The 22,334-nt window shown below is 36.9% G+C and overlaps 1 protein-coding gene across 1 annotated transcript in view; it reads right to left on the reverse strand.

Annotated features, from left to right (window-relative positions):
- Nucleotides 1–6,336: 6,336 nt before the first annotated feature.
- Nucleotides 6,337–22,334, reverse strand: part of LOC117656005 (prostatic acid phosphatase-like) — a 118,584-nt gene continuing 102,586 nt past the window's right edge. Inside the window, 3 exon segments of the mRNA XM_087893678.1 lie at nt 6,337–6,495; nt 14,998–15,108; nt 16,054–16,133. Coding sequence (XP_087749804.1) covers nt 6,337–6,495; nt 14,998–15,108; nt 16,054–16,133 — 350 coding nt within the window.

Raw genomic sequence — 22,334 nt, forward strand, 5'->3', positions numbered from 1 at the left:
TCTAATAGGACTAGGACCAACCCAGAGGAACAACCCCTGTCCCGAGCCCTCCAGAGATCATTAACTAACACGACCAATGCCGTTTCCATGCTGTACCCAGGTCTGAAGCCCGACTGGAATGGATCCAGATACGACGATTCATCCAGGTACTGGGGGAGCTGTCGCGCTACCACACTCTCAACAACCTTCACAACCAAGCGAAGGTTGGAGACTGGATGATAATTTGCCAACACTGCCGGGTCCAGGGAAGGTTTCTTGAGGAGAGGCCTTACTGCCACCTCTTTCAAGGTGGCAGGGAAGACACCCTCACTCAAAGAAGCATTTATAATCCCCTGGAGCCAGCCTCGTGTAACCTCCCGAGAGGCCAGCACCAACCAGGAGGGACATGGGTCCAGTAAGCATGTGGCTGCGCTCAGTATAATTTCTCCTTTGGTCTCTTATCCTTCTTGGGATTTGTTTGAGAGTCATAATCTCCTTTCCTTTGTATACTATTGTCCCTTCTCTCATCTTCCTATAGATATCTTCTTTTATGGATTTTTTTGGTGAATGTAATATGTATCTCCTTAGGCAACTTGTGTCTTTGTGCATAGTTGGTGTGGACTCTTTGATTTCATCTATGTCTCTTCGGATGTCTTCCTTATCCCTCTGGGTCGCTTCTGCTAGTATCTCTGTCATCAGTTCTCCTAGGTCTTCATCTTTTTGTTCCTCTACATTCTGGAATCTAAGGAAAAAAGATGCCTTTTCCATTTCTAAGTATGTTAATGAGTCTTCCAAATCCTTGTTGATTGACACTTGATTTTGCTCCATCTTTTCCATTCTCTTGTCCATTTGTTCTATTTTCTCCTCCACTTTTTGGATCCTTTGCTCGTTTTCCGCAATGTTCTGCTGTATTTTTCCAATCTTCTTATCCATTTTCTTAATGTTATCTTTTATTTCTCCCACATCTATCTTCAATTCTTCATGATGTTTCCTTGTTTCTTCATGGTTGTTAGCTATGGACTCTTGCATTTTGTTCATTCCCTCTTGAATCATTGCTAGTACGGAATGGATATTTTGCATATTAAGGGTGGAGATTGCCTTTTCTTTTTCTGCCCCTGACATGGTGTCAACTGGCCTTTGCTGCGCCGGAGAAGCTGAGAGTGTCATCTGGTTTGAGGGTATCTTCTTGCTTGTCTTAGTGATTGTTGATGAACCTGTAGTTGCCATTTGTACTTTTTGTATTATCTGTTCCCAAAGTTTCATATACTGGTTTGCTATTTAGATCTTTATGTTTCTGTCTATATTAATGTTCAAATTATAGCATCTAACAATCCCAGAATAATGCCCAAGTGGGGTAATATTTACTATTTACTATGTTGCTATTTCTCTATCACACAATCAAAATCTCTCTATATACTATTTCCGTATACTTATTCACAGTTTTAAATATCCTGCTTTACCCTTTTGCAATATTCTTAAATAAGGGAAGGGAAAAGTGGGGTGGGAGATGAGAGAAAAGTTTAAGATTTCAGCAATTCATTAATTCAAGAATAATTTTTCAGCAATTCCTTAATAACAACTATTTCTTTTCCTTTATAGTTAATTACTATACTATTAAGTTACTATTAGCTAATGTCAATTACTCTCAATTACTATACACAATGTATTTTCTTCGATATATGTAATCAATCTAATTTAACTAGAATATAAGTCAAAGTGTGTAAGATAATAAAACTCTAAATAGTAAGATAGATCACTGCATAAACACAAAAGATGGACTAACAAATATATATAGCAATCTAAACAATATGTATGTCACTTTTTACTTAATATTTAGTAATTAATAATTAATTAATAATTAATAATCAAGTTTAAGTAGTTGGATTTTACTTCATTAAATGTTGTTCTTTCTCCTTCTATAGTATCTTCTTCTTTCAGTCTTGCATCATTCCAATTCTTCTCTCTATTAATTGTATCCAATGTCCTTTAAGTTAAATATCCAAATGTCCAACACTCAAAATGTCCAATTCCAAGTGTCCAAGTATGATCCAAGTGTCCAGTAAAAAGACCTTAGTAGAATTAATTCAGCTCCACCACTCGTTAATTTCTAGACAGGAAGGTCTTGTATATCAGTCTGCTATTCACTCTGCTTCTCTGGTATCCGCTGCCAGTCTATCGCCTCATCACAATCTCCACTTATAACAAGATCTGTCTATCTCCTCTTCCTCTCTCCTCTGGATATTGTCCTTTTCTACAAAATAATTTATTTTAATACTCAGATTTCCTCCAGATTCACCTTCTACTTGCTCATGTTATAGATTCCAATGTCCGCCATTCATTTGACTTTCCGCTGTCAAAATCACCTCTCGCCCCACGTTGTTTCTTCCAATCTTCTCTGGTCTCTCTCACCTCGCTTAGAGTTCTAATTCCGAACACTTTCCTCTCCAAGATCAATTTGTTTTATATTTTATTTTGTAATCCACAACTCCTTAATGGTATTTCTCTTGGAGTACACCGCCTGTCACTTTCTGTGCTGTCACTGTCAGTTTAACTTTTTCTGCTCCATTCACTTTTCCATCGCCGCTTATCGCCACTTGCTTGGAGTCTCACTTTCACCCGTTCTTGTTTGCACTTTATAACAGTATCTTCTTCTATTCTCGTTTTTCTTCCTTCTGTTTCCTACTGATGTCTTCTTTAATTTGATCTTCGCTTCCCACTAATCAGCTGTCAACGTTTCAGGCCAGCCAAAATGGCTGGCTTTTTTTCAATCAGAATTAAGAGGTTTCCTCTGAACCTTCGGAAGGATTGCTGTCCTCACCGAGGTCCTTGGGGTTTCCTCTTTTTTCTATTGACCCCTCCGAGGTCAATAGTGCCTGGATCAGCTTCCTAATCGAAAATATTGGAACTTTGAGAACGGAGCACCGTTCTCTTGTTCCTGGCATGATGACGTCACCTCTGGAAGTCTCTCTCCTCCCTCTCTTCTTGACTCCCCTCTCCTTCTCTCTACTTCCCTCCTTCCTTCTCCTCTCCTTCCCTCTCCTTCCTTTTCTCCTTCTCTCCTTCTCCTGTTCCCTCTCTATTTCCCCTCTCTCTTATTCTCCACTTCAATCTCCTTCCCTTTCTACTCTTCTCCTCCCCTCCCCTCTCTCCTTTCCCCTCTCTACCCTTACTCTTTCTCCCCTCCTCTCCTATTCCTTTCCCTTCCACTCCATCTCCCTCTTTCTTTTTGTTGTTGCATATAATATTCCCAATACCTATAGAATATGGTATATTCTCCAATTAATATATCTTTCAATTATAACCATACAGCTTCTTTAAATTGCATTCAAAAATCAAAGAAATAGACTTAATCACTTAAAAATATATTGTTAATAATAATCATCATAATTATACTGTCATCATAATATTAATTAATCTTCATTTAATGATTTTATACACATCATCATTCTAATCACATATATATGTACAACTGCAATATTATTCTTTTAATACTAACTTCACTTCATTAATCAAACAGCACACCATCTAAGTATCAGTTTCTTACATCCTCACATTTCAAGCTTACCACTATTTTCATTCTTTGTGTCTATTTTTCATATTTCTTTTCCTAACTTATTTGACTTTGTGATACATTGCTTTACACCCTTCCATTCTAAACTTCCACTAATATTCCCCCCCACCCCACATTCATATTATTATATTCAAGGACATGATACTATGTTTTATCATTCATATTCCCATTCTCTAACTCTTCCTTTCTATATATTTTAAGTTTTATTTAATACACATAAATATATCTACTTTCACCTACACAATAGTCATATTTTATACACTTTTAATAATACCATCAATCAACCATATCATTCTAATATTAATACAATTATTACCATATAATCATGACATATCTATAACTCTTTTTCCTCCCCTTAACCATTATCTCTTATCCACATCCTTTCCTTTAATCCTACCTTTTTAAAAACTTGTCTCCCCTGTTTTCCTGTTAAGTCTTTCATTCCATCTACTTCGAGGCTTATATTCTGAATCCATAATTTAATTTTTCCTCCTTGCCCTGTCTTTCCCCACTGCCCTATCTTTCCCCACTGTTTAATTTGAGAGCTTTCTGTTCTAAATCCTATCATTTTCCCCCAAGCCTCTTCTTGTTCCTCCCATTTTTAAAAAATATTTTAAAGTGTTTACCCCTGTTATCAATTCTTACGAATTTTAAGAATGTCTCCTCCTTGTTATCTTCTGTTTGCTGGTTTCTCAGTTCTGATTCTCTTTCTATTCCAGTTGATAATTCCATTTATTTCTTCTTGTCCTGATCTTTGCTCTTCATCTCTTGTATACAATTTTCCAGACTTCTATCTATACAATCCAATATTTCCACCATGTCTTTGTGCAGTTCCGGGACAAGATCCTTAATGTTTTTGTTATTTTGAGTCATTAACTCCATTTCATTTAGGTCTCCTCGATCATCCGTTCAGAAACCAGATCTCCAAATCAAGTTTAAATGTCTCATCAAAATACAGTCAGATCAGTTAATTACTTCAGGGATCCTCCACTCCTCAAATCGTTTTTGTATATTCAATAGTATTTAGGGGTCCAGACACCAATTCTTTTTTTAAAAAAATATTCTAGTCTCCAATGGTTAAAAAGTAAATATGCACCGTTCAACAGTTATTTCCCTCCATTTCAATATTTGTTCCCAGTCACAAAAATTTACTATCATCAGCAGATGGCGATCTTTACTTCACTCTGCTTCCTTTCTGCTTTTATTGTGACTCTGCTGCAGTTCAACTTTTATTTTGACACACCTAGTTTATTTTTCTTGCTTAATTTATCTTATAGCTCTGTTATTTGAAGAAAAGGTAGGTTTATAGTTCCAGCAGCTTAATATGCCTTCTTAATATCATGCCTTTTATTTTGGGGATTCCATTTCCCACTCAATTTTTTTTAAAAAAAGTTTCTTAAACAGTTCTTTAAGTTTCCAATATGCTTTTTTTTCATAATAGCTGCACACCACTGTAGCAAATTGTTCTAAAAAGTGTTCTCTTTAAGTTTTTTTGGGGGGTCCGACTTTAGCTGTAAATCTTTTCTTACCCAGACAACAGACCATTCAGCATTTCTCTACTCCTGCACAAACTTATGGTTCTGATGTTCCCCGGCTTCATGGCAGCCATTTTGACTGCCTCTGCTCCTAGTCTTCAGATGAGGGGGTTTTCCAAGTCAGGGAGGGGAGATGCGGCTCCCCTCGACCTGGGTGACCTTTCCCTCACCACCCCTCCAAGGTGGCTATGGCTTCTAGTGAAGTCCCTGACAGGGAGAGCTCGGAATGGACCCACAGAGGTTGTGGATCTCACACCAAAAGTGCCAGAAGTTCAACCAGAAGCCATTTTGGCACAGATTGAAAGCAAAACCAGCTCTACTTAATTCCCGCAGTTTTCGCATAGTTAAAGAATAATCTCTTCCCTCCCCCCCCCTCATTGGTTCAGGTCACATTGTCCAATTAGAAGTCTAGGTATTGTTGTGGAAACCTGTTCAAGTCCTTGCCAAGATTAGATGACCTTGGTTCCCATGGGATAGTTTCTTGTCACCTGGAACTGGCATTTGAAACCTAGTCTTCCCTCCCCTGTGGTTCTGTGGCAAGTTGAGAAGTGAAAATGGCTGCAACAGCATTCTCACACTTTGAACTTGAAAAGAGTGCCAAATAGTTCATTTGCCTTCTTGACTAGCTGCTACACACATTACTTTATTCTAATTGTAAAAACATCTTGATATATAGTAATAATGGTAGTACAAATGTGCATTGGAAAGCCATATTCTGTTTTGTTTTGTTTTTTAATGAACCTGAGATGAATCAGGAAATCTTGTAGGGTGAATGCACCAAATGCTGGTGCTGAATATCCTTCAGCCAGCTAGAACATACAAACTACACAGAAGGCTGATCAAATAGAATCATGTTTTGCTTTGCATAGTTTTGTTTTCAGGGTGATAGAATAGTATAACTAAAGAAAACTAGTACATATTGTTTTATTGCTTTCATATACACAGCTGTCTTTTCATATCCATTGTGCTGTTATCACTGTTATTTTATAATTCACTTACCTTTTTTTTTTGTTTCTGTTGTTATGGTTTTTTCTCCAAGCAATCATAGATATAATTAATGTCAGAAAAAGTTCAACATAATCAAACACAGCTAATCATGCATGGCTGTAAAACAATCTTGGGTGTCAATTCACTTAGAGAGAATCTGATTATCTTACAATATATATTAACTGGAAAAAATGGAGCAAGATGTGCTATAGGAGCTATTTTTTTTCTAGAGCAGTACCATAATACAATAAAATGTCAGCAATACTAACACATATGATAGACTTCAGTTGAGAGGACAAAAGTAGGATTCACCTTGGAGACTTCTGGTTGGTGACCCGTGGCGACATGGCGTTGAATGAGTAACTGCTGCTCCTCAATATCATTAGTCACCGTGTTTTGGGGATCCCCTCGGGGGTGTGGAGCCTGGAGAGCCCCACGGACGAGAGAGCGAGCCGGGTGAGCGTGAAAGTGGAATGCAAAACACTGATCGCAAGACCGGGCGGCTCTGTCTACCCAACACGTGTGAGTCGGCCAAATTAATGGCCGAAGCGAAGTTGCGGTAACCAGCAATCAGATTGGAAGCAAGGGAGATCAGATGCGGCAGTGCTGACAGATACACACCCTTCCCACGTATGTGAAAGTGGACATCAGGAAGAGGGGTCGGTGGAGTCGGGCGGAAAAGACTCACGGAGGGAAAAAGCGGCGATTGAAAGTTTGTGAGCAGTTTGACAGAGAGAGAGCCTGACAAGCCGGCATCGAAAAAAGAAAAGAGCTGATGTGTTGAAAGCGAGTGCGCAAAGAGAGGATTGATGAGAAGATACAAGAACAGTGAAAGTATTCCTTTCCTTTTTGTTGTTTATAAAAGTAGATTCATCGGAGGCTGAAACTAGGTGGATCGAGCTTGACTATTACAAGGAACAGGAAGTTCAGCCATTAGAGAGACTTGTCTGAGGAACAAACTGAATAGCTGGAATGTCAGACTTGTGGACAGTCTAGCAGCAAGGAATACGATAGAGTGCTGAACCTTGATGAATGGACTTAAGCCTGTAGAAGAATAGAGGCTGAGCAATAAAGAACAGTTTACATCCCCAAAAGGAGGGAAAAATAATAACAATAATAACAACAATGTTGGAATTTTCTGATAATTCTTTCTTCAATATCCTGATAGTCTAAATATAATTATTAGTAAGAATTGTTAATCTCCCTACAAATTAATTTTTCTGGATTAGATATATATAGTATATATTCTTAGGTTACATCATTTTAAATTTTTTAGATTCATTCACCTGTCTATAATTGTATTTATAGTCAAATATTTATAATTGTATGAATTCCTATTTACAGTATTTATAGCATTTATAGTACTTATAGTATTTACAGTATTTAAAGTATTTATAGTATTTAGTTAAATTAATTGATATATATTTTAGATATTTTATAAATTAAATTATTAATTATCTAATTACTAATTGTTAAGCTAATCAAATACATATTAATTATACCTTGAGTATAAGGTATTGTTGGGAAGAGATACAGATTTCTAAATTGATACTGATTGTCAAATAGAATTTTCTTTCATTTAAAGACCTAGAAGACAAAATTAGACATAGATAAAAAAAAAAATTAAGGGAAAAATTAAGGAAAGAAAACAGAGTCGCCAGCTGGCGAATGAGAATTTGGAGAAATATCGAAAGAATAATTAGAGAGCAAAAAATAATTTTGAAAGAAATGACAAGCATGTCATCAACAGTGGTGAAAACCAGAAAAAAGACTCCCTCTAACCCCACTATAACAATGACCTCTCCGGCTACACAGAAATCAATAGAAGGATTGGCGAAAACGGAAAAATCTACAGCCATATCGACAATGCAAACTCTGCAAGCATCATTAACTTTGATTCAAGAAACCATGATGGCAATGCAGGAAAAAATGTCCAGTAACCATGTCAAATTAAAATCAGATATACATGCATTAGACCAGAAAATGAATGAAATCCAAACCTCAATATTTAATAATGAACAACAAATTCAAAAAGCCGAAATAAGAATTGACCAAACCGAAAAGAAATTAGATACTGTGGACCAAGCATTGACAAGCCAAAATAGAGAGTTAGAGGATTAGATAATCCAATTAGAGATGGACCGGGCATCATTCTACTTGTGTTTCCAAAATATTGTTGAGGATAAAGAGGAAGACCTGGGCGAGAAGATGGCGGAGCTGATAGCAGACGCACTCCAACAAGATAAACGAGATAATTAGAGAGTTGGATGACATATACAGAGTCCAGACAAATTATGCAAGGAGGAACAAGCTCCCTAGGGAAGTGCATGTCCTTTTTGCAAGAAAAAAGGTAAAAGATATTCTATACAACATGACAAGAGAGGCACAGATAACATATAGAGGAAAAGAAGTAATAATCTTAAAACAGATACCAAGAAGAGTACGGGAGGTGAGAAAGGAGTATTGATTTTTAGCTGTACAGTTGAACAAAAGAAATATATTATTCAGGTGGCTCTTACCAGAAGGGATGTTAATTACTTGGCAAGGGAGAAAAATAAAAATAGAAAGCCTGAGTATAGCACAAGACTTCCTTGACCAGTTGAGAGGTGTGGAGGAAGAGCAGGGTAGCAAAGAGGAATTAGAGACAACAGCAGTGGAGGAGGAGGCCTTACACCAACAGAACACAAAGGAAGCAACTGCGGAGGAGAAGAAGACAGAAGAAGAAGCCAAAGGGAAAAAAGCAAGACCAGTAAGAGCCGTACGAACAAACAAAAACTAATAACCAGACAAGGAAACAGGGATGAATGATTTGAAATTAATATCTGTAAATGTCAATGGCTTAAACGACTACAAAAAGAGGAAACTAATATTAACAAAACTAGGTAAACAAAATGTCGACATAATGTGTCTACAAGAGGTGCACATAAAAAAAGAAGAGAGTAAATGTTTAGTATATAAAAAATTTGGCCAAACATTCGTTTCGCTGGCAGAGAAAAAGAAGAGGGGGGTGGCAATCTATGTAAAGGAAGGAATTGAAGCAGAGCAAAAGTTTAAAGATACAAAGGGCAGAATTCTTATGATTGAAATTAAGAGAGGGAACGCCAAAATATTATTAGTGGTTATATATGTTCCAAATAAAAAACAGGGAGAATTTTTCAAGAAACTTCATGAACAATTAGTAAAAATGGAATACAATGAAATCTGTATAATAGGGGATTTTAATGGTATTGTGGATTTGGAGAAGGATTACAAAAGTAATAAAGCAAAAAACAAAAACAAAAACAAAAGGACAAATCTACCGAGAGCCTTTTTTGATTTAGCTGATGAATTGGACCTAATTGATATTTGGCGTACCCTACATCCAAACGATAGGCAATACACATTTTATTCAAATGCACAAAAGTCGTGGTCCAGAATAGACATGGCATGGGTTAGCAGGAAACTTGGATTAGAAATTGGAATGGCTGAAATTAACCTGAATAACTGGGCAGACCACAACCCCTTAGAAATTAGATGGAAATGTGTAAAGAGAAAGTATCAACAGAGATGGAGGTTTAATACCAAATTATTGGGTGACAGAGAATGCATACAAAAACTTAAAGAAGAAGTAAATTCCTTTTTCAAGGAAAATGAAAACCATGGAACACCCCGTGCAATAGTATGGGACACAATGAAGGCTTACTTGAGAGGAGTTGTGATCTCATACAGCGTACGATAAGAGAAAATAAAAATAAGGAGAAAAGGAGGACCCTGGAAGACTATTTAAATCATTTAGGAGAAGCAGAAAGAAAACTTCAAGACAATCCGGGTGATGAAACAGTCAAAGAAAACTGGATGATGTGGTGACACAAATTGAATATCATTGAGCAAGAGGAGCTAGCGCAAAAAATGAAAAGAACGAAACAATACCTCTTTGAGAATACCAATAAATCGGGCAGGTGGTTGGCCTATAAATTAAAAAAGGAAAATGAAAAGGGGACAATTAGAAGATTCTAAGGGTAAGCTATTGACCAAAGAAGAAGAAATATTGGAAAGAGCTAGGGAATATTATGAGACTTTATATAGAGAAGAGGAGATCCCAGAAGGCAAAATAGAGCAATATTTGATAAATGCAGAGCTCCCACAAAAAACAGAAGAAGAGAGAGAAATGCTTAACAGAAAGATCACAATCGAAGAATTAAAAACAGCCCTCTCCAAACTGAAAAACAATAAAGTGCCAGGTCCCGATGGATTCCCAGGGGAAATATACAAAAAACTAGAAGAAATATTGCAACCAAAATTAGTAGAAATCTTCAACGATGCATTGATAGGCTATAAAATCCCAGAGTCGTGGAAGGAAGCGCATGTTACACTTGTGCCGAAAGAAGGTGCCGACCTAAAACAAATTCAGAATTACAGACCAATTTCTCTCCTAAACAGTGACTATAAGTTATTTATGGGCATAATGGCAGAAAGAATGAAAAAGATACTAAATAATTGGATACATAAGGATCAAAACGGATTCCTTCCGGGGAGGCAAATCAGAGACAATCTGAGAATTGTGCTGGACACCCTAGAGTACTATGAAGAACACCCCGAAAAACAGATGGCCTTAATCTTTGTTGACACCCAAAAGGCATTCGACAATTTAAATTGGAAATTTATGACCAAACAAATTGAGATAATGAAATTCGGAACAAATTTTGAAATGATGATAAAATCTATCTATGATAATCAAAAGGCGAGTATCCTGGTAAACGGAGATAGGACAAAAACATTCCAGATTAGCAAGGGGGTAAGGCAAGGCTGCCCCCTGTCACCACTATTGTTTATTTTGGCCCTAGAAGTTTTGTTATGGAAAATTAGAATTAACGAGGAAATAAAAGGTCTAAAGATTAGGAAGGAGATCTACAAGACGCAAGCATTTGCAGATGATGTAGCCTTAATTCTTGAGGACCCTATAGAATCAGGACCAAAAGTGCTAGAGGAATTGGGTATATATGGCGAGGTGGCAGGCTTCACATTGAATAAAACTAAAACTAAAGTACTGACCAAGAATGCAACCGAGAGTCAGAAAAATGAGATAGAAGTGTTAGGATTACAGGCTGTCAAAAAAAATTAAATACCTAGGAATTTGGATTACATCAAGATGCTCGACCTTAAAAGAGGACAATTATATCCCCCTAATTAGAAAAATGAAACAAGATCTCGATAGATGGAAGAAAATAAGATTGTCACTTTTGGGCAAGATAGCCACGATTAAGATGAACATTCTCCCCAAAATATTATTCTTATTTCAAAATATACCGGTGAACTTAGATAAAAAGTTTTTTTCAGAATTAGATAAAATCATCAGAGAATTTATATGGGAGAGGAAGAAGCCAAGGTTTTCCATTAAAATTTTAAGGGGCAAAAGAGATATAGGAGGATTTGGGCTCCCCAATTGGGAAACATACTACAGGGCAGCTAAGCTAGTTTGGATAAGAGATTGGACCACCCTGGAAAATGAGAGGATCTTAACCCTAAAAGGCCACGATTTACAAAAAGGGTGGCATGCCCACATTTGGGACGTAGAGAAGAAAAGGAAAACATATTTTCATAGACACAAAATTAGAGATTCACTGATACAAACATGGACCCCGATTAGGCAAAGATATTATAAAAAAGTCCCAAGATGGCTCTCCACGATGGAGGCCCTGATCTACCCCAATAGGTGGGGAATGGAGAAAATGGGCAGGTATAAAGATATCTTAGATGAAGGAGGGAATCTCAAATCGGATGATACCTTGAGAGAGCAAGGAATAATTTTAGATTGGTGGACCTACTCACAAATAAAATCCAGATACCAGAAAGACAAAGAACAATATGGCTTAGAATTTGGACTTAATGGGTTGGATAAAGTCCTGATGGGAACAGGCAAAAAGATTTTGGCTAAATTGTATAATTATTTACTAGATGATGATAAGGCTAAGGATATAACAAAGAATCAAATAAACGCATGAGAGAAAAATATTGGACAAGATATAAATTTTAGTGAATGGGAGGAGGCATGGAATAAGAACCTTAAATTGACCAGAGCAGCGACATACAAGGAAAACCACTACAAGATGCTCCATAGATGGTATCTAGCCCTGGCTAGGTTAGCAAAGATATATCCCAATATACACCCCAATTGTTGGAAATGTGGTCATGGTCAAGGCACCTTCTTTCACATGTGGTGGACATGCCCAGAAGCGAAAGAATATTGAAGTAAGATCAGAAGATGGTTACATGAAATAATTGGGGAAGATATTGAATTAACACCAGAAATATTTCTCCTGGGAATAGTAAAGAAGCCATACGGAAAGGAAAAGATCCACTTAATGATCCATATAATCACAGCCGCCAGATTGCGTGTGCACAGTATTGGAAGGAGAAAACCCAACCACCAGAAGAGCTTATAATTAGGAAAATACTGGAGTGCGCAGAGATGACTAAATTAACCCATGAACTAAATGATGATGAGAAGTCAGATTATTATATTGAGTGAGTGGTATAAGTGGATGCATGACAAAATGAAAGAAAGAGTAAAAGGTGTGTTGAACAAAGGTAAAAAGTAATTTGAAATATCACCAGAAATATTTTTTGTATATAGTTAAAAACTGCACATTTGATGTTAATTGAAAATGTCAATATACTTATGTTTTTTTAAAAACTCAATAAAGTTTTTTTCAAAAAAAAAAAAAAAGTAGGATTCACCTTGGTTTTCCAATTTAACTACTGTACAAAAAGGTATAAGGCAGCCATGTAAATAGTATTTTGTTTTGGTGATCCTGACTGTTTAGTCTGTAGCTATACCCTCCACTGAAGAGATGATGAAAGAATCCAACATGATTGAGAAATTTAGCAAATTTTGTCATCCAAACCTTTGTTTATGATCTTGGTGAGAAGACCAAAGCTACTTGTCTTGAGCGATCCCACAAAGAACAAGAAACTGCTTCTTTGAGACCTTTTAGAACTTGAAGAAAACATTTAAATCCATAACTACTAGTCAATAGTCTGACAATCTGACTCCAGTGGGAAAGCTGCTTATGTCAATCACTGATGGGAAGGAGGCAGCTCATAAGACAAATTTAATGTTATAGGATATGAAAATGCATATGAATTTTCTTTGGATGTAGGATGTGCTTTTAATAACATTCTAAAAGTCACATTTGGTTTCCAATTGTAGGTCAAAATATATAATATTTTACAGTCACTTCTGTTTGCAGCATCTTACATGGTTTGCTAAGATTAAACTGCAAAATAACAATTTTTAATAATATAATAGTAATAATATTACCTTCATCAATGTCTATCTTCTCACATTCTTTTTCCCAGTTGTCTACCAAGATGGGGAAAACCAGTTTTGCAAACTGTTGTAGTGGACATGCACATGAGCAGCCAGGCAATGTGACAGGATAAGGTTCTTTTGAAGTGTCATTTTGAAAATACATTTCAATAGTGTGAACTCTGATTTACAGAAGCAAGGGGGAAAAAGGGGGGGGGGATATCACATGCTGAAGGATCTTTTTCAAAAATGCAATACAGATCTAGAAATTCATTCTAGAAATGAGAAATATCATTCATATGGAACCACAGTTTGTCTACCTGATTCTTAAACTTTCTGATTTGGAGAGGAGTACCATTTCGCGACACTGTTCTGAACTGCTCCAGAAAAGAACTGCCCCGGAAAACTACTACTTTAGCATAGAAAGATTAACTCATGGATATTTGAAGATTAAGTTCTAGTTTTCTCTTGTTTTTCTGTTTGAAGGAAAGCCATAGGAAGCTGCAGGATATAGAAAAGTATTCTATATCCCTTTGGCATGATGACATAATAGAGAACACCCTGGAAGGAAAGAGCAGAGATAAATCTCACCTGTTCACCTATTAATAAATTGATGTTTGTGACATACTCTATTTTGTGAATACGGAAGTTTCTCCTCTTTAGTATAGTATTTAATAGAGCACTCAAAATTCAAAATGTGGCCATCAATACAAAACATTTTCCTACTCGATGAAATTGAATGGATGCTGTTATTTGATAACAAAAGTAAATTGATTGTTAAGGATAAAGCTGCCAGATCAATTGCAAAACTCTACATCACCATGATGTAGAAGCAGAAAACTTCTTTTTTATTTTTGCAGCTCAGGTCTGTCAGTCCTAGCTGAAGATCACAGTATGTATAGAAAGAAGGTAGCTAAGGATCTCCTGGTGAATTTCTGAGTGAGCTGCAGGATTTTGATTTCTTTTTCTTTAACAGAAGCAATTACTACAAAGCCATTGCACCTGCATTAGGTTGTGAAAAAATAAAGTTTGGGACAGGAAGTGGGATTTTTGTGTGTGTGTGTGTGTGCGTGTGTGTGAAGATCTGTGTGTGTGTGCGTGTGTGTGTGAAGATCTGTGAACTTGATACTGATCACCCAATCTGGGAATGAATATGTATTCACAAATAACCTGTTTCTAATATTGTTGGGACGTGGTGGCTCAGTGGCTAAGATGCTGAGCTTGTCAGTCGAAAGGTCAGCAGTTCAGTGGTTTGAATCCCTAGTGCTGCATAATGGGGTGAACTCTCGTTACTTGTCCCAGCTTCTGCCAACCTAGCAGTTTGAAAGCACATAAGAAATGCAAGTAGAAAAATAGGGATCACCTTTGGTGGGAAGGTAACAGTGTGCACCTTTGGCATTTAGTCATGCCGGCCACATGACCATGGAGAGGTCTTCAGACAGCATTGGCTCTTTGGCTTTGAAATGGAGAGGAGCACCGCCCCCTAGAGTAGGAACGACTAGCACATATGTGTGAGGGGAACCTTTACCTTACTAATGTTGTTATATATTTGCCCACCAAGGTATTTTTGTGGAGATCCAGGAGCTAGGAAAAAAATTAATTGATTTCATAAGTATGCCCTTCCCTGTGTTAAATACTTGCCCATTTTCTTCTTCATATTGTTCAAAAATCTGGCAAGAGGCATAAGGTGGTAGTTTATAATTGTATATATTGAGTGCCATCTGCAGAGCACCAAGAGTAGTGTCATGCTGTAAAGTGAGGGAGAAAGGTATTTGTTAATATTATTGTGAATAGAATATTGCTAATTACAGTTCATTTATAGTGATATGCATATGTCTAATATTGTTAATCTGAGTCTACCTCTTCAACTATTTTTTTCTGTAGTAAATAACAAATGTTCTCTTTGCTCCAATTGCACACAGATCTATGCATTAATTACAGGTTATATTATGCATTTTCCAAGAAGGACTCCTGCATCTTTAAAACAAGGCGAGGGAATTGTCACCTGATGTACCATCTTAATATTTTCCGGGACATTGAAAGGATGCTGGCAGGAATAGGTAGGTCAGAAGGGGAGGGAGGAGGGAGGAGGGAGGGAGATTGATTAAAGTAATTCATAATGGAGGTGAAAGCAGGTGGTTTTGGTAGTCGTGGGAGAAATCTAGAAGAGGGAACATCAGCTGAAACCCAGAAGAAGGCAAAAGACTGTAATATTGCCAGAAAAAATGAGCATAAGTGAAACATTGAGACAAATTTAAGAATCAGATAATGAAGCTCCCAGATTGGAAAACATTGCTCTAATAATTAGAGAAGAAAAGATTGAAAAAAATTTGGAGGTACTGATGTAGCTAGAATAAGCCATAATGACATCTGATAACTGATAGTGCCAGTCTTAAAAAAAAAAACTTAAATTGGGAGTAAATTGTCTGGGAATAAAATTTATTGATATGATTGCTAAGAGTTGATGGTGACTTGTTGGAATATAATTAACCAGTCAGACTACCAATCAATTGTATTATTCTATCATAATTCTCTATCATCAAAATTAAGAGACCAGAAGGCACTACAAAATTACTTTATTAAAGACTGTGATTCTCCACAGATTTCAACTATTCAATTTAGTTAAGTTTCAGCAGCATAATTGTTTGCATTCTATAGTTGGCTGGATGGCTGCTGGCTGAATTTAAAGATACTGCAGAATAGACTATCATCTTTCTTTTCTGATGAAATCGAGCTTCTGAGAACTTTTGTAGAATATCTTTTACAAGCAGACCTTAACAAAAGAGTAAATGAGTGTTATTAATAATGGTGAAAAAGCAAGTAAGATTATAGTCTCCAATGAACTCAAATGGAATGTACTTTAAATATTCCTAATATTTAGGTAGTAATGCAGATAGAATTGAGATCCTGAATAAAAAAAGAATCTATTAAAGAAACTAATGAATGATAATATGTGTGCTATTTCTAGCAATTAAACCAAAATTAAGCTTAAATATGCAGGTTAATGTTAAGCAGATGTCCTATTTTCTTATACAGTAGCTATTTAATAATTTAAATAGTTATGTATTATTATTCTGCTAGATTCATCTAGTCCTTTATTCCTTTAGGGAAGTGAAACAATTCTTTTCTCTACATCAAGGGTTCCCAACCTTTTCTATACCCCACAGCCAGAGGTGGGATTCTATCAGTTAGCACCTATTCGCTAGAACTGGTAGTTAATTTTCTAAGCAGTTCAGAGAACTGGTTGTTAGAATAAATCTTTTGGGTTTTTTTCCACTTTACAGGGCTAATCCTGTAAGGAAGGCATTCTGGTGTTGTTTCTAGCCTAATCTTTATTGCCCTGCCTCTCCGTTAACCCTTATTACATTCTTGGCAGTAGACCTAGATTTACTATCACCTGAGCTTCTCCAAAGTTTTTTTTTTCTTTGCTGGTACTTTACTAGGGCTTGACTTTCTTAAAGGGAAAGGGTTGTTTCAAGCTTTTTACACTGCTGTTTGGAGGAAATACTCCCCTGTTGAAGTTCTTCCAGCCGGGATACAACGATCAGCGCTTTGAAGAAATAATTGAATAACGAAGCACAGCTGCTGGAAAGAAGCTTTTAATGACAGGCTTCTTGGCTAGTTAGAAAGTCTGACATTCAAACGTGAATTTATATACCCTTTCTGAGTTTTGGTCTAAAATTGGTTTTTGATGACATTTAATTCTGTGCTTGGTGACGTTTAATCCTGTGTTTATTGATGGGATAATTTTCCCTATTCAGCTTTGTTTGGCAGGGAAAAGATTAATCTCTGTTCCTGAAAAGAAGCAGCTTCAGAAATCTGGCTAGTTCCTGTGTCTATTTGTTCTGGTAATTGGTTTAACAAGCAACAGTTACTGTGTTTGCTTCTTTGCTTCATTCTAGCATTAATTGCTTTCTTTATAGTTAGGCTTATCTCAAGCGTTTACACTTGAGCTTGCCTGGGGTGTGAGCTCTGGCAATGAGCTTGTGTTTTAGTTTTAAAAGGATTGTTGTGATTTAATTATTTGTATTGTTTGAATTGTTTTCTGCCTCATGGTTTCTTTTTCTATCTGGGGAGAGGGTCTTCTTTCACTGCTTTAGTGGTTCTTGGCACTGTCCTTTTGGGGTGTACTTCCAAGAGGCAGGATGCAAGCTTGGCACTGATTTTTTTACTGCCTTTCTGGGGGGCATGTGATCTTTCCTAAAATCTGGATTATTTCCTTAGGATAGCCTATGAGGTGAGTGAGACCAGCTATGCAAATGGATCTAAGGATTGTTTCTCCTTGGTTTGCTCTTTCTGGAGAGGTTAAATGACCTCTCTGCTAAAGGGTTTCACTTTATGAGCAATAGTTGGCTATTGAAAGTTATCATTGCATTTTAACTATTTTAATTCCTCAAGGTGCTCTGGCACCTTGCCTGATTTGTAACTCCGGCTTGCAGGTATTTCTAATCTAATGATTGGTATTTAGGGCAGCTTTTTGCAAGCAAAGAAGCTTTTTGTATTTTTGTACAGGTAATCCTTGACTTACAACATTTACTGACCATTCAAAGTTACAATGACACTAAAAAAAGTGACTTATGACTGTTTTTCACACTTATGACCATTGCAGCATCCCCATAGTCACAAGAGGCCAGGGAAGGTGAAGCGCCCCTTGACATGAGTGACATTGAGTTGGCCATGCCCACCTAATCACATACCCACCCAGCCAAGCCCACCAAGTCACACCCACAGAACTGGTAGTAAAAAAATTTGAATCCCACCACTGCCTGCACCCCTAGAATGCTTCTGATATATTGTCACACCCCTTACAAAAGTAAATAATTATATGGATATAATTATGCATATAATCTATAATTTTGAAACTTCTAAACCCAAGTTTTTGCATCTCCTGGAATGGTTGGGAACCCCTGCTCTACATTCTTTTTCATAGCAATGAAAAAACCATTATAAGATTATTTTCAATTGACAATCATGAGAAAATTCTCTATGACCCAAGACTTCCAATTCCATTATTGACATTATCCACATTTCCTATGCTCATACAATTTCCTGAGAGATCATTGTATTAGTTAGTATGTAGACTCCATGTCACCCATATATAGACTGTCCATGTTGTACCTGTCTATTTAAACTTGGTTAATTTATGTCTTTTAAAAACATTCTAGATTGCTAAGATTTTAGTATACAATATATTTAAACTTTGGAATAATAGCGATTTAGATAAAAATATTATTTATCATAAAAATAATATTGTTCAGTTCCTGGTTACTACATGGCCAATTATTCAATTATTTTCCTGAGCAATAATAAGGTAATAGTTTGCCGATACTGGCTTCTGCGAATTAGGTACTTATAAACACATTCATTATAAATGTAATGATAAAAGCATCAATAATGTAACTTGTGAAGACAAAACTAAAAATACAATCAAAGTGAAGATTTTAACACTGCAACTTTAATGGAAAAGATTTAGTCATGCCTATTGTATTATGGAATAAAATGGAAACTCTAAATGCAGGTATGAGACAGCCAATATGTGGTGAAATATACCAGAATAACTATATATGTATGCCAGTGAAGTTCAACAAAAATTTATCTAGAATAATGACACTTCTCCACTGGTGTAGCTATCATTGGAAATGATAGCTACAAAATTTTAGGAAAGATTTGGTGGAATAGAAAAGAAAATGATTAATTTCAAATCTTATAAAGTCTCATCCTTTAAACTAAAAAACCATTGCTTTCTGGCCCATCTTATTGTAGATGATGTGGTATATATTAACATCCTTCAAGTCTACTTAGATATATTCAGTGATGGGATTCAAATAATTTAACAACCGGTTCTCTGTCCTAATGATTTCTTCCAACAACCAGTTCAGAAAGTTAACAACCGGTTCTCCCGAAATGGTGCGAACTGGCTGAATTCCACCACTGGATATACTTTAATGCAAGGGTCCTTCATATACATTTGTAGAGGGGGCTGTATGCTGGAGTCAAAGGGGGCACTGCCTACATACAAAATTGCAGTATTTCCCTTCTGCAATCTATGTTCTTCTGAATTTTGAAGATGATAGGAAACCTGCATTCTAATGCTTCTAATAAATTTTTACTAAATGGCCATGCAGGACTTTTGTTATGTGATCTCCACTGGTTACCAGTGAACTTCTGGGTGCTTCTGGAATCTTCAGCAAATTCAAGTGCTGATGATCTCCTAGAACAGCGGTTCTCAACCTGGAGGTCGCGACCCCTTTGGGAGTCGAACAGCCATTTCACAGGGGTCGCCAAAGCCCTGTCTCCCCCCCCCACGTCTTCACTCACCCTAACCCTCTGCCTCTGTTGGATTGCTGGTTGCCGTTCGCTTACCCCGCCCACTCCCAATCTATTGCTGTCTCCGGAGTCCCAGCTGATGGCTAGAGGGAAAAAAAACTTTAAATTCTTCTTCAAAGAGCCGCCCTACTCTCAGCTGTTTTGCGGAGGGCTCTGTTGCTAGCTAGCTGCAAAGAGGTAAATTCCTGGAGCAGATATTTTTCTCCCTAGCTATGCTGAAAAAACGAAACTGAAAGTAAGCAGGCTGCAACGTGACAAAATGAGGCAGAGAGATTTCTTTTTCTTTTTCCTCACCAAAAAAGGTAGGTTCAAAACTGCAAACAATGGGAAATTTAGGGCAAAAGAGGAGGTTCAAGATTTTAACACACAAAAGAAAAAAAGCTCTATTTAACTAGGGAATTGTAATAATTGAGATACTATTAATTGTATATTGTGCTGAAAGCAGAAATGGTTAAGTTGTGGTTTGGAGGAATATATGGGGGAAATTATTTGGTTTATTATTATTGGTAAATATAATTAATTGATTTGTAAGAAATTGGATTGCATGGAAATAATTGGAATATTCATGTTCATATTGATTAATATACAAAAAAGATAGTTATATAACTAATTGATTTATATTAAAATGTTGAATTTGTATTAAACAACTGTATTACATAATTATATAATTAACCAATGTGAGGATGGATATAAAACTAGATGACAATGTGAAGGGGTATAATATAGAATAGAAGGGAAAAATTGAATTTGATTAAGATTAGAGATGAGGATGAAGGGTAATATTGGTTTTTTAAAAAAATAGATGAGGAATAAATATGGTAAAAAGGAAATAAAGAAATTGTAAATTTAATTGAAATGACTAAACACTGTGTTGGAAGAAATATCCTTCTGGGTTCTGCTCCAAGTGGGGAAAAGGACACTGGAAACATGGAGACTGCTTGGAAAGATGGTTTAATGGTGGACAGGATCACATGGCTTGAGTTCCTGAACAGAAAAGGGGCAGATACAGTAAATCCTCGGGTTTTTATGCTCTCTCTGACTTTGCATTTCTTGGGGCCTCGAAAGAGTATCCTGATTGATTGTCAGACTCCCAGGGGGTGGGGATCTTAGCTAGCCTTGCTGGCTGATGGTCACATGTGCTTCCCAGGTCACATGCTTCCCAGGTCACGTGTGGTGAGTTTGGGCTAGATGGGGCCCATTGTGTTAGTTTCTGTTGCTATTGTGTTGCAAATGTCCTTTGACAAAGGATTGACTTTCTGCCTCTGGCTCATTAATAAAGGGTGGTGGGCAGGAAGGTGGGAGCTGCTTTGTCTATAAAATATGCTTCTCCATTTCTCATCCAGGGAAATATAATATACTGCCTTTTTAATATTTCATTCTTCTAGGAAAGGGGTGGGTGCTAACCTCCTACAACTGTTTAAATTTGTGAACCGGCCAAATACTCTGTTCAAAGAAAATACGTTGTATGTTTGTATGTGTGTTTCTAATTATTGCTATTTATTGCTATTTGTTCTCTTTTATTCTTTAAAGTTTAACAATTCATTCTTTATCTTAATATCTTTATATTTGTTTGGGGTTGGCTTTCTTCCCTTTCATCTTTTTTATTGTACAGCAATCTTTCTCCTCAAACCTACCACCCCTCTCTTTTCTTTTCTTTCCTTCTTACTTTCTCTTCCCCCCCTCTTCTTCTTCTCCCTACTTCCTCTTCCTTTCTCCTTCTCCTCCTCTCTTCCTCCCTCTCTTACCCTCACTCCTACTCTAATTTCCCTTCCCTTCCTTCATCCCTCTCTATTGCTGTATCCTTTTATGCATATGGACTACTCAGAGGGCTGAAAAAGTTATTTTTGACTGGTCCTCACACTTTTGACCAGTCTTATGAACTTACGACTGTCCTCACAATTTACGTTTTTGCCCTATCTTGTCACCATGGTGAAGAGAAGCAGTTGTGAAATGAGTGACACGGTTGTTAAGAATGCTACAATGGGCATAAATGATGACCAGTCATAACTGCGAAGACCGGTCAAAAGTGCGAGGACTGTCAGAAATGACTTTTTTCAGCCCTCTGAGTAGTCCCTATACACATAGCCATGGCCACCCGGTCACATGACCAGCTAGCCATGCCCATCCAGTCACATGACCTCCAAGCCACACCCACAAAATAAGCACACGCCCACAGAACCAGTAGTAAAAAAAATTAGAACCCACCCCTGGTTGGGGGGTCACCACAACATGAGGCACTGTATTAAAGGGTCGCGGCATTAGGAAGGTTGAGAACCACTGTCCTAGAAAGTCTTTTATGGCACAGCACTTGGCTATCTGTCAATCTAGCTGTTTTCTTCTTTTATGTTTACTTTTTTTTTTGGTATTACAACACTTGGAGCCAGTGTTAAACTGAGAGGAAGGAAGGAAGGAAGGAAGGAAGGAAGGAAGGAAGGAAGGAAGGAGGAAAGAATGCAGGCAGGCAGGCAATTACAAAGGTGGCTTACTTTTTTTTCACATTTTTTTATTTTGTTGCAATTGATAGCAAATAATATGGTTAGGAAAGCAGATTTTTAAAAAACAAGAACAGCAATCCTATTTGTCCCACTGGTCTTATACTGTATTTGTTTGATACACTGTTTTCAATATTAATTAATCTTTTGCAATA

This window comes from Pantherophis guttatus, chromosome 4, assembly GCF_059756535.1.
Source record: "Pantherophis guttatus breed Tessera chromosome 4, ASM5975653v1, whole genome shotgun sequence".
Classification (NCBI taxonomy): Eukaryota; Metazoa; Chordata; class Lepidosauria; order Squamata; family Colubridae; genus Pantherophis; species Pantherophis guttatus.